Raw genomic sequence first — 13,840 nt, 5'->3', positions numbered from 1 at the left:
TTTTTTTAGAAGGGAATTACCAGATCAAAGAATAAGTGTACCTGATTTTGCTATTGGTGCAGAATTGCCCTCCATGGATGGCATCAGTTTACCCTTCTGCCAACAGTATATGCAGGTGCTGCTTCCCCTACACACTGGGTCCATCAAACTTTTTTTTTTTATTTTAATTTTATTTATTTATTTTTGGTTGCGCTGTGCGGCATGCGGGATCTTAGTTCCCTGACCAGGGATCGAACCTGTGCCCTCAGCAGTGAGAGCTCGGAGTCCTAACCATTGGACCTCAGGGAATTCCCAAATTTTTTTTTTGATAGTTGAACAGTATAGTAAGTCCCTTGCATATGGACGAGTTCTGTTCCAAGAGCACATTTGTAAGTCCAATTTGTTCATAAGTCCAACAAAGTTAGCCTAGGTACCCAACTAACACAATCGGCTATATAGTACTGTACTGTAATAGGTTTATAATACTTTTCACACAAATAATACATGAAAAGCAAACAAAAAATCAAGAAAACATCTTATAGTACGGTACCTTGAAAAGTACAGTAGTACCAGCTACATCACTGCTGCTTTTACGCTTGCTTCCAGACATCCTGGGCTTGAAACAAAGATAGTATACTACTGTACTCTATGCAGTACTGTACAGTAAAGTACACAAAAGCACAACCACTTGTAGAGGATGCACGGATGTGACAGTGTATGCCGGACACGTGAACTAACTTATGTGATTGGACATGCGAATGCACGTTCACATCTTTGAAAGTTCACAACTTGAAGGTTCGCATGTAGGGGAATTGCTGTATTATCTCACTGTAGTATGTGTATATACGTAAATATTTTCAGCGAAGGTTGCTTACAGTTGTAGTTAATTCTCACTACTGAATAGTATACCATCATATTTATGTGTGTGAAAAAAAGTTTGTATATCCATTCTACTCATACGGGCATTTGGGTGTTTCCAGTTTTTAGCTATTAGTAAAAGTGCTGCTGTGAATGTTCTCATACATGTCTGTTGAGGGCCATATATATACCTAATATATACTTTATATACCAAAGAGTAGAATTGCTGGATCATAAGGTATGAATATGTTCAGCTTTAGAAGATGTACCAACAAACATTTTCCAACGTGGTTTTGCCAATTTACTCCTACTGTTAGCATGTGGGAGTGTCTTTGCATTCTAGTCAAATTGCATTATACTCATTCTGGTGATTGTGTTGTGGTGTCTTGTTTTAATTTGCATTCTCTTTTGACTAGTTTGAACACCATTTTCTATGTTTTTTTTTTTTTTAACTACTACTTTATTTATTTTTGGCTGTGTTGGGTCTTCGTTTCTGTGCAAGGGCTTTCTCTAGTTGCGGCGAGTGGGGGCCACTCTTCATCGCGATGCGCAGGCCTCTCACTGTCGCGGCCTCTCTTGTTGCGGAGCACAGGCTCCAGACGCGCAGGCTCAGTAGTTGTGGCTCACGGGCCCAGTTGCTCCGCGGCATGTGGGATCTTCCCAGACCAGGGCTCGAACCCCTGTCCCCTGCATTGGCAGGCAGATTGTCAACCACTGCGCCACCAGGGAAGCCCCCCATTTTCTATGTTTATTGGCCATTTTGGATAACCTCTTTTGTGAAGTACCTCTTTAAGTCTTTTTTTTTTAAATAAATAATTAATTAATTTTCTATTTATTTTTGGCTGCGTTGGGTCTTTGTTGCTACACACGGGCTTTCTCTAAGTTGCGGCGAGTGGGGGCTACTCTTCATTGTGGTGCGTGGGCTTCTCTTGTTGCGGAGCACGGGCTCTTAGGCACTCGGGCTTAGTTTTGCTCCGTGGCACGTGGGATCTTCCCGGACCAGGGCTCGAACCCGTGTCCCCTGCATTGGCAGGCGGATTCTTAACCACTGTGCCACCAGGGAAGTCCCTCTTCAAGTCTTCTGCCCGTTTTTCTACTAGGTTGTCTGTCGTCTTATTGATTTGGGGAGTTTATATATCTTGATGTGGTATATGCATTGCAAGTATGTTCCAGCCCTTTGTGGGGAAAACTTCTACGGCTGGTAGTGGGATTGAGGATGACTGGGAGTGGGAGCACTTAGAGTGGTCATGGAGGGCCTCTCTGAGAAGATGACCAGTCCAGACTAAGGCAGCAGTGTGAGCAGAGGCCCTAAGGCCAGAAAAAGCTTTGAGCATTTGAGTATAGAGGGAAAGCCAAGATTGCAGGGGAGAAGGGATTGCAAGAAGAAATAAAAATAATCAGAATCTCTTTTCATTGTCATGAGAGAGGGAAGGCCTTAGACTTGTCATTTCTTTGTCCAGTGCTGTTCATGGTAGTTGCTCCTACTGACCCTGCCCTGTGATCCTGGTTTTCTTCTTGCCTTGGGAACCTGAAACTTAATGCTCCCTCCCGTCCTTCGTCCTGCAGGCGTGGTGGACACGGGCCTGTTCATCAACATGGCGGAGAGAGTCTACTTCGGGATGCAGGACGGCTCAGTGAACATGAGGGAGAAGCCTTTCTAAACCGGCCCTGCAGGAGCGGAATGTGTTCCCCTTGTGTCCCCAGCCCGCCGCCGAGGCGGACATGCCTCTCCAGGAGCCTTTGCCTTAATGTATCTGTGCCAGGTGGACACTTGGCAGGGTGGGGGGTTGAGGGTTAAATCTGGTCTTCTGAAGTATTGTTATTAAATGTCTTTTTAAAAAGAGAAATATAAACATATATATTTTTACTATTAAAAATACTCAGTTGTTTTTTTATAAAGTAGAACTTGATTTCATGTTTTATATGAAACATTTACCAAAAAAAAGGAGGACTGTCTTTTAAACTTTTAACTTGAGCCTGCTTGCTGGTTATGGTGAAGCCTCTGAATATTGGGTTTGCTGAGAAATGTAAATCAAACTTTTCTTTAAACTGGTGAAATGAAGGGCCCAGCCAGCAGTGATTCCCTGATGCCTTACTGGAAACACTGGAGTTTGTTTACTTTTCTACCACACTGTTTTATTTTTAGTTTTTGTTGTGTACAGACGCACAGTGTGTAGTTACGTGTTGTAAGATGTGAATGACAAAAGTCCGGTGAGTGTAGGGGTGTGGTGTGTGTGACTCAGAGTGTGTAGACCACCAGGGGGAAAATATGGGGGCTCTTTTGCTGAGAACAGGGGGTTCATTCAGACCCCTCTTGTTGGAAGCCGTTGGCTAGAAGTACTTGCCAGTACTGCCAAAGCACTGCTGTGAAACACCTTTAAATGATTGTCTTTTCGTCGTTAATATTTTTTTTGTTCCTTTATTGTTATTTGCATGGTTTGGCATCAGAAGTTGTTACCTCTTTATATTGTTTGAAGGTTGAAATAAAACAGTATGGTGCCATTTTGACTGTTTGTCTTTACTATGGAATTTTTGTCAGTTTTGCAGTAAAATAGGAATCAGTTTTGCTCACCCATTTTACATTGGATCTTTGGTAAGGGGTGGAATTCACTCAAGAAATCTTCAGCCAAAGAGTAGACAAGTATTACCTTTATTTCTGAGAGAGCTTGATGTCAGTTTTATTACAGAGACCTCTGTCAAATAAGACATTAGTTTTCTTTGTTAATAGAGGATAACACAGCTGAACAAAAGTCACAAATTATCCCCAAGTTTCACACCAGTCACACTTTTGATCTTGGAAGCTGACAAGCAGTAAAATGGGTAACCTGACTTTTCTCTGTATTCTCCCAGTCTGTCCTCTTCACAGTGTGCCTAACAAGCAGTGAACCGTCCAGAAAGCCTCAGATGGGAACGGAAAGGCTGTGATCAGCTCAGTGGTGGTTCTAGATGGGACTCAGGAATCCATCCTGTTGCAGAGGTGTTTGTGCTGAGAGCCCTGATACCCCCCCGCCATGTGCTGACTTCGCACGATCCTCAGACAGTCATTTCACTCGCCTTGGCCCCTGTTCTGAAGCTTGGATTATAGCTGCCGAACTTAGTGGCATTGGAATTCCTGCTAAATCAAGTTGCAGAATAAAAGTCAATCAATCAGGACTGAGCACTGATGAGGCTTTCTTTGCTGAATTCCTTCTCTTCTTTGCTCTTAAGGTGCTCTTTAAAAATAGTTGCCTCGGGCTTCCCTGGTGGCGCAGTGGTTGAGAATCTGCCTGCTAATGCAGGGGGCACGGGTTTGAGCCCTGATCTGGGAGGATCCCACATGCTGCAGAGCAGCTGGGCCCGTGAGCCACAACTACTGAGCCTGCGCTCCGCAACAAGAGAGGCCGCGATAGTGAGAGGCCCGCGCACCGCGATGAAGAGTGGCCCCCGCTTGCCACAACTAGAGAAGGCCCTCGCACAGAAACGAAGACCCAACACAGCCATAAATAAATAAATAAAAATTAAAAAAAAAAAAAGAAGTTGCCTCACACATTGTTAGGAAACCTATTGTTAGGAGTGCTTTATTTTTCTCCAAGACTATTTTGGTCTGGATGATAGGTAATTTTTGCACAAAATGGGCACGAGGTCTTAGCTGAGAAAACTTGATAGAACTGATTTTTGGAATGATCCTTCAAAGCTCTTGGATTAAATTCGGGGATAAGATAAACAAAGTTAAACTGGGCTTCTGAAAAACGCCTGTACGCTCCACAGCACATGAAACCCTCAGAGGGTTTCATACGCCTTCACACCTGTGACCCAACTGCAGTTCCCTTAAGTGTGAATGTGAGGTTTTTCTTCTCTTGAAGAAGAAAAAAACACCTGCTGTGCTTCAGGTACGCATACAGCAGTTTGTTCTAGAGGTCAATTTGGATTAAAGTTTCTTCAATAAAATTGTTAGTAAATGTGATCTTGTTGGATGGACACAATTTGCAGGCTTATGATCAGTCGGAGGGGCACAGGGCAAGCTGCAAGTCCAGTGTTTGGGAAAGGTTTCTTTTATTTATTTTATTTTATTTTTGGCTGTGTTGGGTCTTCGTTTCTATGCGAGGGCTTTCTCTAGTTGCGGCAAGTGGGGGCCACTCTTCATTGCAGTGCGCGGGCCTCTCACTGTCGCGGCCTCTCTTGTTGCGGAGCACAGGCTCCAGACGCGCAGGCTCAGTAGTTGTGGCTCACGGGCCCAGTTGCTCCGCGGCATGTGGGATCTTCCCAGACCAGGGCTCGAACCCATGTCCCCTGCATTGGCAGGCAGATTGTCAACCACTGCGCCACCAGGGAAGTCCCTGGGAAAGGTTTATAATCAAGTTAAGCTGCCACCTTCCTGGGAGACATCAAAGGGGAAAAATAATCACTTGGATTTGAATCAGATTGATTGTACTTTGGTTTCAGCTAGAGCTCATCAAGTTTTGATACTCTTCAATTATCAAGTGTTTTTCAATCAACAAGTCCCCATCACGTGCCAGTTCTTAGTGGGGAATAGTTGGGGGCCGGAGGGGGGAGGGTGGGGACAGAGACGAGACACCTCCTGTGCTCCAGATGCTTCCAGCCTTTTGGGCGAGACAGATTGACAGAGGAATTGTCAGCACAGTAAGGAGGAGGGGCCGTGAGGTAGGAAAAGTTACCAGGTGACCAGCCCTACCTGTCCTCACTGTGTGCGGGTGCTGGCCTGGGCCTTTGGCCTGTTGTCTCACAGCAACTTTGTGGTGTCTGTTCATTTGCGGAGTGGGAAACAGGCTCAGTTTAAGTAACTTGTTCGAGTCATACACTGGAAAGCAGGCCAGACTTTTCTGGCTCATAATTCCAGGTGGTTGTAGGACTCTGAATAGCTGGTGTCCTTAATTGTTGTATCCATCATTTGTAACTTGAATCACAAGTAATTTATAATTTGTTAAAGTACTGAAGTTAGTGAATGGTTTATTGTGTATGTCTGTATGTATATAGACTCATGGGTAATCCTATAATATTAATAAATTTCTGTTCTCTAATGAGCTTTCTTTTAATGGGAGAAAGGAGCAGGACATTGTACAACCTAGGGTTGGCTGTGGGAAGGCCGTTGTAGGAGTTGGTCCTTAATGCCACCACTGATTTTCTCCCCTCCCATGCTTGTTTCCTTTCTCCCCTTTCCAAGATACACGCACAGTGGCAACCATAGGCACTGCTAGCCTGGGAAGGATGTTTATGGCTAAGGGTTGTTAGTTCCCTGTAGCCAAAGACTCTTCAGAACATGTAGTTGAACAAAATTGGTTTTACTGACCCATTGAGTGAAGGAAGTCACATGCCATGGGGAGTCTTTGTCCAAGGGTGTTAGGACTTAGAGGATTTAGACTTATGCCTGGGCTTTGGGGGAGGGCTTTGTTCTGGATTGGGTGTCATCAAGAAGCAGGAGAATTCTGTGATCGGGCATCTTAATTTTCACTGCGAAGGTAAGAAGAACGGAGTGAGGCTAGAGCTGGGATTGGTAAGGAAGCAGCAGTCACTCAGATAGCCAGGGGAGGGGGATGTCTGGTCCTATTTGTGGTTTGGAAGATGTTCATGTTTTGTCTCTTTTATGGAGACATAAAATGATTATGGAGTCCTCTCGTGTTTGTCGTCACAGTCGCAGAGTGGCTTTGTCTGATGGTGTTCTGTGAAATTGTTTATGATGCACAGGAGAACACAACAGCCTTGCTGTGGGGTGCCAGGCCAGCTCTCAGCAACGCCAAGACTGGGCTAGAGAGCCAGGCCAGTTCCCAGCTGTCAGGGGCTGCACTTCTCTTTCTCAGGATCTTCTGACCCCAGGGTCTGGAGACCTGAGTGTTCTATGAGCTGCTCTTCCCTTCCCTTTGGTTAACAGGTACTGAGCACTTTCTGTGTCCTGGGCCCTGGGATGGAAGAGTCAGGCCACAGATACCCTGTGATGTGACTCTAGCCTTCAAAGACTTCATTGGTGCCATGAAGTTTGCTCACTTCCTGTCCCACCTAGCAGCTGATGCAGCCAGATTTAGGATTGCATCAGCCTTCACTCTCCACTAACCCAGTAATCAGTTGATGTTTTTGACACAGGTTCAGTGCCTTTGCGTTTTTAGTAACCAGGTTGTATTGCAGGACAGCAAAACACTCCAATATAGCCTCACATTCAAATGTGCCCAAGTTGACCTCTGCAAATAAACATCTTTCACGATGCTTTGAGAGGGATGGAAATGTGATGGTTAATGAGGGCAGTGTGGTAAGGTGGAATCCAGAGGGGAAGGGAAGGGTCTTCTCTGGAAAGGCCACCCCAGTGTTCCGTGGACAATGCATTATGCAGACTGATTCAGTGTTGCAACTCCATCACTGAGAACATCTCTGCCCAGCAGCAAGGTGGGAGAGGAAGCAGCTTCTCTGGGAACGGAAGCCCTGGCTGCCTGCATCTCTGTCAGCTTCAGCCCATGGGCAATAAGACCCCCAAATGTCTCCCTGATGACAGAAATACATTGGAGGGAGTTCCCAGGTTCAAGGGTATTCCAAGCTGAGTTGCAAATAGGAGAGTTGCACGCATCCTCATTTTATTTCAGAAGCTGTTCTTAGTGGAGTGTTAGGCCAGTCTCCAGTCTCTGATGAGTTCAGTTCAGATTAGAACTCTGATCTGAGTTTAGCTCTACTTGGCCCATGTTCCTGGGCCAGTGGTGCTGCCTCCTGTTTCTTTGTGAACTTGTAAGAAGCATTCACAAGGCGAGAGCCCGCAGGGAGCTGGCACCCAGGGCAGTACAGGTATGGTCCAGAACAGCACTGCCCAGTGGAAATGTGAGCCACATATGCTATTTTAAATGTTCTAGTAGCCACACTAAAAAGGTAAAAAACAAACAAAAAACCAAAAAAAAAGACAAATTAATTTTAATAAAATATTTAACCCAGCGAATCCAAAATATTATTATTTTAACACATAGTTGCTATTTTACATTCTTTTTTTTTTACTAAGTCTTCAAAATATCATGTATATTTTACTTCAGTACATCTCATTTTGGACTAGGCGTATTTCAAGTGCTCAATAGTGGCTATAGGATTGGGGAACAAGGTTCTACAATTCAAGTGGAACTCTGGTGTTGTCCTTGTTCTGGCTTTTTAAAGCCTCCTTTGATTTCCTGGAGCGAGCCTGGGTTCTCCTGTGGCCCTAGATTTTTTTTTAAAGCCCACAGAGCATTGAGTCAAATAGAGGGCTCCCCAGGGGATCCACTCAGTTGCCCCAATTTTTTTTTTTTTTTTCACCTCTTTATCTATCTATCTATCTATCTTTGTATGTGGGTTGTGCTGGGTCTTAGTTGTGGCATGTTGACTGTCGGTTGTGGCATGCAAGTGGGATCTAGTTCCCCAATCAGAGATCGAACCCGGGCCTCCTGTATTGGGAGAGTGGAGTCCTACCCACTGGACCACCAGGGAATTCCCATCAAGCAGATGACTTTTTTGACCTTATAAGTGGCCTTAACTCCAGGAAAGAGAATACCATTCCTTCAGCTTCTGAGTTCAATGATTATTTTAGTTGAGGTATACTATTTTTTCTGAGAGAGGTAAGTATGATTAAGACAGTAACCTTGGTTTGGAATTCCATTCTTCCACTTACTAACTTTTGGATAAGTTATTTCACTCATAAGCCTTGATCTCCTCAGTGTAAAATGGCTATAAAAATGTTACCTTTTAGGGTAATTTTGAGGATTAAATGAATTAATTCATGCCAAGTGCTTAGAGCAGTTATTGGCACATAAAGCACTTGAATGTTTTATTCTCATTAGACTGCTGTGGACTTATATTTTCTAGATTCCTTGGGCCTCACAATGAAGGGCATTGGGATGTGCAAAATAGCTTGCTGAAAATAATTAGGGGGTGCATTGGTTGGGGAAACCATGAACTGAGTCATAGGTACATAGGGGTTCACTGCCCTCTGCTTTTGAATGTGTGATATTTTCCATAATAAAATTTTTCTTAAAATGGCTTGCCAACTTTTGTTCTGGAATTTGCTGAAAGAAAAAATTGTTACAATAATTTTAGATGCCACTATGAAGTGCCATATAGGATTATCGAGATGTGTGAGCATATGTGTGTGTTCTGCTTGGGAAAGTGAGGGAAAGCCTCATAGGGTAGGTGGTCATTTAGTTGTATCTTTAAAAAATTTTTTCAGCTCTACTGAGATATAATTCACATACCATACAATTCACCCACTTAAAGTGTACAGTTCAGTTTGTAGTATATTCACAGAGTTGTGTAGCTATCACTACAATTCTAGAACATTTCCATCAACCCAAAGAGAAACCCCTTGTCCATTAGCAGTCACTCCCTATTTCCCCTCAATGCCTCCCACCCACACCCCCCAGTCCCAGGCAACCATGAATTCACTTCTTTTTTTTAAAAAATTAATTAATTAATTAATTTTTGGCTGCATTGGGTCTTCGTTGCTGAGCGTGGGCTTTCTCTGGTTGCGGCGAGCGGGGGCTGCTCTTCGATGTGGTGCGCGGGCTTCTCATTGCAATGGCTTCTCCCGTTGCAGAGCACAGGCTCTAGGCGCGTGGGCTTCAGTAGTTGTGGCGCACGTGCTTAGTTGCTCCGCAGCATGTGGAATCTTCCCGGACCAGGGATCAAACCCACGTCCCCTGCATTGGCAGGCAGATTCTTAACCACTGCACCACCAGGGAAGTCCCATGAATTCACTTCTTGTCTCTATAGATTTGCCTCTTCTGTAATTTCATATAGATGGAGTCATACAATATATGATCTAGTTGTGTCTTATTTAGCATAACGTTTTCAGTTCTTGTTCATTCTTATAGCATGTATCGATACTTCATTCTCTTTTATTGCTGAATACTATTGTATGAATATGCCACATTTTATTTATTCATCAGTTGATAGACACTTGGGTTGTTTCCACCTTTTATGAGTAATGCTGCTATGAACATTGATGTACAAGTTTTTGTGTGAATATATGTTTTTTGTTATCTCCTTGTCTGTTTGTACTTCCTTCTTTCGATTTAAATAAATTTTAAAGCCTACTGTTCTAATTCCTCTGTTTTTTGTTTTCTTTTTTACTGTTTATATTTTAGTGACTTTTTAAAGTGGTTGTTCTAGCTGCTGAATCTTGAAGGAAGAGTAAAAGACCACCAGGTAGGCAGTGGTGGGGGGGGGGGAAGAGTGATGTGGAAAGAAGCATTCCATGGAGGGGGAACAGAATGTGCAAAGGCAAGGGTTAGTGAGGACCTGGTGGGTACGATAACCTTGAGGAGCTGTGTATGGGTGACAAGTGATGGTGGCTTTGGGGAGGAGCTGAGAGAAGGGAAGGCAGGAACCACTTACTGAAGGGCCACGTTCACCATAGCAATGGATTATGGTCTTAATCCTGACAGTGGGGGATTTAGGCAGCGGAGACGTACGATCCGTCATTGCTGGCGGCAGGGAGGAGGGTGGGATGAACAAGGCAGAGTCTGGGCCGGAGAAATCAGTGATGAGTCTATAGAAAATGTTCAGAAGGGCTTCCCAGTTTATTTGAAGACTTTGTTTGTTTTTTTTTTTTTAAAAGGCTAGTAGAATGTTTTCTTTACAGTTTCAGGACACAGCAAGTCTGGGTTGTGCAAGATGCCAGGAAATGGTCTATCATGTGGGTACTTTTTCTGAGTGTCACTAGTTACCCTGGGGGCAGGAACTTTGGCACTTCCTAAATCCAGTTACCTTCAAAGTGTTTCCGTTAAAATGATCCATTGTTTAGGAACCCCCCAAACACGATGAGATATAAAGTGGAAGTAAGAAATAGGATTCTTGGGAAGGAGACACAATCATCAATGTCTGTAGAGGGAGATCAATATATAAAAGGCAGATATGCAGAGGCAGGTAAAAGGCAGGTGCTGAGTTTAACAGATTTTTTTTTTAAAAAGTCAAGTTTACTGAGATACAATATATAGAGAGTAAAATTCACTTTTTTAGTGTACAGTTCTGTGAATTTTAACAAACACACACAATTGTGTAACTACTGTCACAGTCAAGATGCAGACCATTTACATCACCCCAAAAATACCTTTGTACCTCTTTGTAGTTTACCCCTCCCTCCATTCCCAGTCCTTGTCAACCACTAACAGATTTTTTAATTTTCCCTTCTCCAGCATCTGAACCCCCTATATATATCTGGGGAATTCCGCACTGTGGGAACTTGATGTGAGGCATGTCTTTCCCTTTCTACCACAGCTGAAATGTCCATTCTTCCTGCTCCCTGGCTCCTAGGGCATGGACTTAGGCTTGATCAATGGGCTGCTCCTGCCCAAGGCTTGAACCTTAAGGCAGTGTCCCAGCTATCTATTGCATAGTAAACCGCCTCAAAGTGTAGTAGCTTAAAACCACCACCACCATTCATTTGCTCACGGTCCTGCAAATTGAGCAGAGCTTGCTGGGGATGGCTCATCGCTGTTGTATGCGGCTTCAGCTGGGGAAACTTGGCAGAGGCTGGAATGTCTGGGAGATGCCTGGGCCTCTCACCCTCCATGGGCCATCTTGGGCTTCCTAACAGCATGGTGGCTGGATTCCAAGAAGGAGTGTTTTTGTGGAAGCTGGAAGGCTTTCTCAGACATTGCACGATGTCTCTCTCACTTAATTGCTCAAAGCAAGTCAAAATGCCAGCCCAGATTCACAGAGGTGGAGAAATAGACACGATGTTCTTCTGCTGGTGGCATCCAGAATTCAGTGGTGGGTGGCAGCAAGGCCAGGAATGACATTCAGGGTAGCAAAAACAATATAGCATCTTATTCAGACCATTTTAGGGTTAGATCTTGGCCATATTTCCAGTGTGTCAGGTACCCTTGGTTCTATTTTCTAAACCTAATTTTCCAGTCTTCCCATCCGTTTTGGAGCTGTGTTATACTCTTTAAATAAATCCCATTTCTGCCTAATTTAGCCAGAACCAACTTCTGTTGTTTACATCTAAGAACTCTGCCTGAAACCCCAATCAATAAGAGAATCAGTAAGGACTGTACAGTAAAATAGTAAAATAGATAATTTACCAAAGAGGAAAAGCACATGGCTAATAAACACCCAAAAAAGTTCTATCTCACTGGGGCTTCCCTGGTGGCGCAGTGGTTAAGAATCCGCCTGCCAATGCAGGGGACATGGGTTTGAGCCTTAGTCCCGGAAGATCCCACATGCCGCGGAGCAACTAAGCCCGTGCACCACAACTGCTGAGCCTGTGCTCTAGAGCCTGTGAGCCACAACTACTGAGCCCGCGTGCCACACCTACTGAAGCCCACGCACCTAGAGCCTGTGCTCCGCAACAAAAGAAGCCACCGCAGTGAGAGGCCCGCGCACCACAATGAAGAGTAGCCCCCGCTCGCCGCAACTAGGGAAAGCCTGTGCACAGCAACGAAGACTCAATGCAGCCAAAAATAAATAAAATAAAATAAATTAAAACAAAAAAGTTCTACCTCACTAACAACAAAAACAAAACACATCTAAGATAAAACAATAACCACCAGATACCTTTTTTTTTTTTTTTGCTTATAAAATTAGCAAATAAGGTAATCAATGTTGCAGATGGCAAGGTGAGACAAGCTCTCTTTAGACCTCTGGTAGGATTGAAAACTGGTCTAATCTTTCTTTCTGGGGATTTTGGGGCAATATTTACCAAGAATCTTCAAATGAATCAATCCTTTTTAGTCGCATCCAGGAATATAGTCTGATCAAATACTTATAAATGTAAATAGAAATTTATGTACAAAGATGTTCATACCAATGTTATAATCTGGCAAACAGAAGTTTGAATGACACAAATCAGTTAAGGTGTGATGTCATGAGATATTATGCAGCCATTAAGAAAGTTTTGTAAAGAATGAAAGATACCAGAAAAACTTTATAGAATAATATTGAGGGATAAATTAACCAAAGATTGTAGATGTGAGTGACATATGTCAGTCATGACCTAGTCAGGAAAGTAAACCACTCTAGGCGTTTCAAACAAAGGGAACTCATTATGGGAAATGCTTCTCAGGAGATGGAAGGGCAGAGAATCAATCCTTATGTTAAAGCAACTCAGAGATGAGTGACAGTCACAGGCCACTGCACTCCCAGGGCTGGAGGAGGTGGTGTTACCAGAACCCAGAAACTGGGCACTTGGTAGAAGCTAGGACCACAGAGGAGATGTAGCCAGTGCTGGAAAATTCCTCCCCAAAGCAGAGAGGGACTAAGGCCTTGGTTTAACCCTAACTCCCACTCTCTAAATTTTCACCAGCGCCTCCCATCAGCCAACCAGCCAAAGTCAGTCGGCAATGGAGCCAAGGGCAGGAAATGCATCTGACGGTAGATAGAGCATGATCTCCACTAGATGAGAATTGTGCATATTAAATGATGTTAAAATTAATAGTTATTTTGCTGATGGAATTATATATGTCTTTTACTTTCATGGTTTTTTGTATTTTCTAAAGAACCCAAACAATATTACTAAAAAAAATGGTGAGTATATTCAGGGGAGATGCCAAATAGTCTTACAAAGATAATATGTACCTAAGGATGGATGTGGTGCAGTCAAACAACAGCGTTTTAGATACTGGGTCTCTCTCATTAAGCTCCAGGCTTTAGGGAGTGGTCCTCCTAGCGCTGGATGGTCTCTCTTCATGGCAGCCAGCAGGGGGCACGCCAGCCCCGCACACAGGCTGGCCGGCAGGCTGGGGTTTCCGGCGGCCCTTGCCGAGTGGGACCCTAGGGGAGAGGTTGCTCTGTTGACTAGCCTGGCCCCAAGAGATTTGTCTCTGTCAGGCCTCCATCTCAGAGCTGCCCCTCCCTTCCATTTTAGACAAGCTATTGCCAAGATTCATGAGAAAGCCAAGACAAGCACCCCTGGAACTTGAGGGGCTTTCATTGTCCCTTTGGGGTGTTTGGCACGTGTGTCCATTGAATCTTGAGCCCCACTGTACTGATTATGCTGGGCCTAAAGGGACTTTCCTGGAGGTGCCAGTGGTCACTGGTTAGACTCTCAGCCCTAGATGTCATATAA

General features: G+C 44.0%; 1 protein-coding gene and 1 long non-coding RNA gene across 3 annotated transcripts in view; one reads left to right on the top strand and one right to left on the bottom strand.

Moving 5' to 3' along the window:
* LOC309643851 overlaps positions 1 to 183 on the bottom strand; it is a 306,112-nt gene extending 305,929 nt beyond the window's left edge. Inside the window, exon 1 of the long non-coding RNA XR_014254106.1 lies at positions 150 to 183. This is a non-coding gene — a long non-coding RNA (uncharacterized lncRNA). The remainder of the gene's footprint in view (positions 1 to 149) is intronic.
* The window catches only part of RPIA (ribose 5-phosphate isomerase A), a 32,091-nt gene extending 28,746 nt beyond the window's left edge, over positions 1 to 3,345 (top strand). For both annotated transcript variants that reach the window (XM_082426877.1, XM_082426876.1), the window contains one exon: positions 2,404 to 3,345. In XM_082426877.1, the coding sequence (XP_082283003.1) occupies positions 2,404 to 2,475 (72 nt within the window). In that variant the 3' untranslated portion in view covers positions 2,476 to 3,345. The remainder of the gene's footprint in view (positions 1 to 2,403) is intronic.
* Positions 3,346 to 13,840: the final 10,495 nt, after the last annotated feature.

This window comes from Balaenoptera physalus (assembly GCF_965194825.1).
Source record: "Balaenoptera physalus genome assembly, chromosome: 15".
NCBI lineage: Eukaryota > Metazoa > Chordata > Mammalia > Artiodactyla > Balaenopteridae > Balaenoptera > Balaenoptera physalus.
The sequence above is the reverse complement of the archived record's forward strand: the minus strand, read 5'-3'. Positions and strand labels throughout refer to the sequence as shown.